General features: G+C 43.8%; 1 protein-coding gene across 1 annotated transcript in view; it reads right to left on the minus strand.

Annotated features, from left to right (window-relative positions):
- syt12 (synaptotagmin XII) overlaps nucleotides 1–5,074 on the minus strand; it is a 61,103-nt gene extending 56,029 nt beyond the window's left edge. Inside the window, exon 1 of the mRNA XM_041196658.1 lies at nucleotides 4,857–5,074. Within this exon, the coding sequence (XP_041052592.1) occupies nucleotides 4,857–5,074 (218 nt within the window). The remainder of the gene's footprint in view (nucleotides 1–4,856) is intronic.
- Between the last annotated feature and the right edge of the window lie 926 nt (nucleotides 5,075–6,000).

Consider the following 6,000-nt stretch of genomic DNA (forward strand, 5'->3'; position numbering starts at 1 on the left):
ATTGAGATGAGAAGAAATTTCTTCACTCAAAGGGTTGTGAATGTTTGGAATTCTCTACCCCAGAGGGTTGTGGTTACTCCATCGTTTATACATTTAAGACCAGGATAGGCAGATTTTTGGTCTCTCAGGGTATTAAGGGATATGGGAAGCAGGTGGGAAAATGGTGTTGAAGCCCAAGATCCATCATGAACATATTAAATGGTGGAGCAGGCTCGATGGGTCGTGTGGTTTACTCCTGCTCTTATTTCTTATGCTCTTGCATGTTGATGGGGTGGAGCAATGCTTGGTCGGCAGATGGGCGCATAATATAAATTTTGAGCACAAGTTCTCTTTCATGCAAGGTGCTATTTCAGCAGAATCGAGAAAAATTACATAGAATAGGAAAAATTATTGTAAATGCACACAATAAATACTAGATATGGATAAATAATTAATGAGATCATCGGCTTCAGAACAAGAAAACCCATGGAGTAACAAAATAAAATCAGAAAATGCTGGAAACATTCAGTAGGTCTGACAGCATCTGTGGAAAGAGAAGCAGAGTTAACATTTTGAGTCTGTATGACCCTTCAGAGCTCTGAAGAAGGAAAGACTCGATAGCTGAAAGAAGTTCAGTGACCTCACACATGTTTTCAAGGTGTGTAAAATAATGCATTTTCAAATACCATTTCCCACTAACTGCACCACTGGCCTCACACTTTGCTCAGTGTTCCACACTTTCATCACTCAGCTGCCCATGATCTCTATCAATCACAAGTCATGCCTAAAATTCAGAGCTACACCTCACCTGCATACAGTTAGCACTGCTGCACACCCACACCCACAGCTCACAACTTGGTTTTGGAATTTTTGTTTTGCTGTGGCATTTTTTCTGGCATTATGGCCAGGATAACACTGTGATTGACAGTAACAGAGGGAAGGTAAAGTGTGAGGCTGTTTTGTGAGAATTGGAGTTGACTTCACTGGTACAACCAGCCCAGCCAGACGGGGATGTGTTAGCTGCCTTCTCCCTTCGTCCTCCTCCTCCGCTGATTGCCACATACCTGGTCTCCCATCATGATGGAGAGGTTGCAAAGGACGTTTTTTTTTCTTTATTCTTTCATGGGATGTAGGCTTTGCTTCACGGCCAGGATTTGTCACCCGTCCTTAACTGCCCTTGAACTGAGGGGCTTGCTAAGTCATTTCAGAGGGCAGTTAAGAGTTGTTGTGGGTCTGGAATCACATGCAGGTCAGACCAAGTAAAGATGGCAGATTTCCTTCCCAAAAGAACATTAGTGAACCTCATGGAATTTTACTACATTTTTACATTTTATGACCATTTCATGGTCACCATTACTGAGACTAGCTTTATAATTCCAGATTTATTAATTGAATTCAAATTTTACCAGCTGTCATGATGGGATTTGAACCCATGTCCCCAGGGCATCAGTCTGAGCCTCTAGATTACTGGTCCAGTGACATTATCACCATGGTGCCATCTCCCCGCTCTAAGGCTGCATTTCAGGCTGCAAAAGGATATAGCAGACCACAGTGAATTATGCCACCCATTCTGGAGAATACTACAGGGCTACTCTAGAGTGATCCAGACAGCCGAAGTGTTGCTTTAATGCCCCAATGGTCTACTTGATGACACTCCATGTAGTAGCATGGCTTTCATTATATGCACGTTAGCCAAGCGTGCATAGGTTCCACACCAAAGTCAAAAGCCAGATGGTCAGCAGTCACTACCTTCTGGTTTGTTATGGTGACTCAAATGCTAATGGTTCAGTGGACTACTGCAGAATAAAGACATCATGACTGGTGCCAGCCATTCAGCTGCACAATGAGTATGGTGACACACGAGCTGGACACTTGCGCAAGTGTTGAGCAAGAATCCCTTCCAGTTCTGGAATATCTCAGAATTTATATGCAGTACCCAGGGTGCAACCTCTGTGCAATCAACGGCACTGTACACCATGGAGAAGCCTGCTTTCCTGGTGATGCTCATTTTGCCTGCTTCTCTCTGCCAGAGAGAAAAAAATGTATTCAGCTGTCTTTGCTTACACAGCCTCAGTGAACTCCCTTAAAAAACAGTGCACAGCAAATTAGGAGATCTTGCAAAATTATCTGCTCCAGCCCGACATAATGGCCACAGTCACCTTTACAGTCACTGGCAAAGATATCCTTGCCCTGCTCTGAGGCTGCAGTTCAGGCTGAAACAGGGCGCAACTACTTGGTGAAGCAGAGGCATCTGTTCCTCACTGAAGTTGAACAGAATTGCTCCCTGAAGGCCCTAGGTGGATATGGCCTCTTACTGAGAGTCCTTCTCCCTCTCCTCCTTCTCCGTTTTTCAGCGGTTAGTCCTATTCTTGTGTTGCTTCTGCTCATGCTCCCTAACATTCTGCAGGTCAAGGGGGATACAAAGTCACATGACATAGAGCAAATGGTCTAAGCACAACCCTTGAAATCAGAATCCAAGGCCTTCAGCCTTTGCCACACCACTCCAACTTTAAATAACAGCACCAACCATCAAACAGTTCTGATATGTTTTAATATTGGTAAGGATGATATCTTTTTAAAGACTAAACAATACTCACAGAGGTGTGGATGTGATTGAACATTGCAGCTTTCGTTTATTCTACTGCAGTGACAGAACTAACAAAACAACATGGATTCCGCAATATAAAGCAATGGCTTGCTAAGTATGGCAAGCTAAACAAGACATTCAATACATAACATATTCCTCCCCCCTTACTGGAAATGCCAGTTAACAAAACATTTTCTAAACTAGGGAAAGAGGGTAGACTGCCTCTATTTCTGCTGAACCCATCACAAGTCTCTGACTTTATAAATCCAGATGCTCAGTAGGTCTTCTCTCCCGGTGTGGGTTACGGCGGACTTCTGGTGCTTTTACATGGTAATGTTTATCAAAGGCTGATGGCAATTTAGGACTTTTAGTGGAATCTGAAGCTGTGTCTAATGCAGGTGAAGGTGAGACGTCTTCAACTTCAGTCGAGCCAGACTAAGGAGGTAACATTGGAGTTGGCATTCTTTGACTTGGAGATAGCTCTTCCATAAGAGGTGTATCCTTAGATGGTGCTCGACTTGGCAAAAGTTGGTCAGCATGTCTCCGCCAGGTGAGATCTTTCACAGTTTGGAATGTGTACGGAATAGGTCCTGTCTGAGCAATCACTCTAGCAGGAACCCATTTAGTTCTGGTAGCATAATTATGAGATAGAACTTCTTGTCCAGAACAGAAAATTCTTGGCTTTGATCTTTGTGCTCTTCTCTTCAGTTAGTTGTGCTGCTGATCTTGCACAACTTGTGTTTTTGTTGGTCTCAGCAGATCAAAGCTAGTGCACAGTTGCCTCCTATTAGCGGGAATGCTGGATAATTTTAGTTGTAGCATGTGGTGTGTTTCGGTATGCGTCAGAAATGTGTCCAGACACTTTTGAATGGAGGAATGTCCTCATGCTGAACTTGAAGTGCATTTAATGGTTTGAACAAATCTCTCAGCTACTCCATTGGTGGATGGGTGGTATGGTGCTGAGGTGATGTGGCGAATTCCATTACTTCTCAAAAAATTCTCAAACTCTTAAGAGACAAATTGAGGTCCATTGTTGGTCACAAGTTGTTCTGGTAACGTGTAACGACTGAACGTTTCTCTTAGCCTTTGAATTGAACTCTCAGCTGTAGTAAAGGACATGACTAAAACTTCTGGCCATTTGTAATGAGCATCCACAACCACCAGGAGCATTGTTCCTTCAATTGGTCTAGCGAAGTCGACATGGATGTGCTGCCCGGGGTTTTCCGGCCAATCCGGATGTGGGGCGTGCCAATTGAGGCATGTTTCTCACACTCTGACATGAAGGACAGGATCTTGACTTGGCTTCAATGTCCTGGTCCAGGCTACACCACCAAAAGTAGCTCCTTGAAATCTCTTTCATGCAAACTACACCACAGTGTCCAGAATGCAGTTGGTCCAACACTGGTTTCCTCAATGTTGGTGGAATAATAACTCGCATGCCCCAAAGCAAACATCCTGAAGTGAGTGAAAACTCCATCCATCTGGAAATGTAAGGATGAGGGTCAGGTGAGACTCAGAAGTTCAGGGAAGAGTTGCCATGCACCATAAGTTCCATGACTTTGGACAATGTTGGGTCCACTCGAGTGGCCTTCTTCATTTGCATTGAAGTGATGGGTGTGTTCTTCCATGTGTGCAAAGTAGAAGATGTCTTTCTGAGCAGTGTCCACGTGGCTGACTGGTAGCAGCAGCCTTGAAAGACCATCCGCATTGCCATGAAGGTAGATTTTTGATATTTGATGTCGTATGTGTCAGCACTCAACATCAATGTCCAACGCTGCATCCTGCTTGCAGCTAAAGAAGGGATGCCTGTGTGTGGACCGAATATTGAGGTGAGCATTCGATGATCGGTCAAAAGTGTGAATTTCCTTCCAAACAGGTATTGGTGAAATTTCCAGATTCCGAAAATGATTCCCAGTGCTTTGCATTTGATTTGAGTGTATTGCCTATCTGCTTTGCTTAAAGTCCATGAAGCGAACGCTATGGGCCTCTCCACACCTGAAGGCATTATGTGTGAAACACGCCTCAACTCCATAAGGCGATGCATCACATGCATGTTGCAAAGGTAAGGAGGGATGAAAGTGCATCAGTACCTCAGAATCTGTCAGTGCTGCTTTAGCCTTCTTAAACACAGCATCACAAGCTTTTGTCATTTCCAGGCTTTCTTCTTACACAGAAGCTCATACAGGGGTTTCAGCAGGGTTGCCAGCTGTAGAATAAATCTCCTGTAATAACACAGCAGCCCTAAGAGCTAGCAAAGCTGGCTGATATTCTGAGGAGTAATTGCCTTGACCTTTTGTGAAGCCCGGCAGCATCAATGATGTGCCGCAAATATTCCACAGGGGGCTTAAAAAACTCGCATTTGTCTTTGCGAACCCATTTGTCATACTCGTCTAGCCTATGTAGGAAGGCATCCAAGTTCTTGAGCTGATCCTCCTCAGTCTTGCCCATTATCAAGATGTCATCAAGATAGCACTGAATTCTGGGCAGCCCACTCAGGATCTGGTCCATGGCCCTCTGAAACAAGGCTGGAGCTGATGTTATTCCAAAAGGCAAAAGGCGATACCGGTACAGACCCTTGTGTAATGTGATGGTAAAATATTTTTGTGACTTCCCATTAACGTGCATTTGTAAGTTGGCTTGGAATAGATCGAGTTTGCTGAATTTCTGTTCACCAGCCAGGCCAGCAAAAGGGTCCTCAATATGGGGATGTGGATATTGTTCAGCACACAACACGTGGTTAACAGTAAGCTTGGCTACAGGATGACATAGATTGGGATCTGAATATTGAAGGGTATGTGACACTTAGGAAAGACAGGAAGTTAGGAAAAGTTGGAGGGGTGGCTTTGTTAATTAATGATGGTACGAGCACATTAGAGAGGGGTGACCTAAGTTCAGGAAACCAGGATATAGAAACGGTTTGGGTTGAGACGAGGAATGATAAAGGCAAGAAGTTACTTGTGGGAGTGGTGTACAGGCCCCTAATTGTAACTACACTGTAGGACAGAATATAAAAGAAGAGATAATGGGAGCTTGCCAGAAAGGTACAGCAATAATCATGGGGCATTTTAATCTACATATAGGCTGGAAAAATCAGGACAAAGGTAGCATAGATGAAGAGTTCATGGAAAGTTTTCGGGATAGTTTCTTAGAACAGCATGTTCTGGAGCCAACCAGAGAGCAGGCTATACTAGACCTGGTATTGAGCAACAAGATAGGATTAATTGATAACCTCATAGTGAAGGCACCCCAAGGTAACAGCGATCATAATATAATTGAATTTTACATTCATTTTGAGGGAGAAACCAATGTGTCCAAAACTAGTATTTTCAACTTAAATAAGGGCAATTATGAGGGCATGAAAGCGGTGCCAGATAAAGTGAACTGGCAAATGAGGTTAAGGGATAGGCCAACAGACGTTCAGTTGCAGATATTTA

This window comes from Carcharodon carcharias, chromosome 10 (genome assembly GCF_017639515.1).
Source record: "Carcharodon carcharias isolate sCarCar2 chromosome 10, sCarCar2.pri, whole genome shotgun sequence".
Taxonomy (NCBI): domain Eukaryota; kingdom Metazoa; phylum Chordata; class Chondrichthyes; order Lamniformes; family Lamnidae; genus Carcharodon; species Carcharodon carcharias.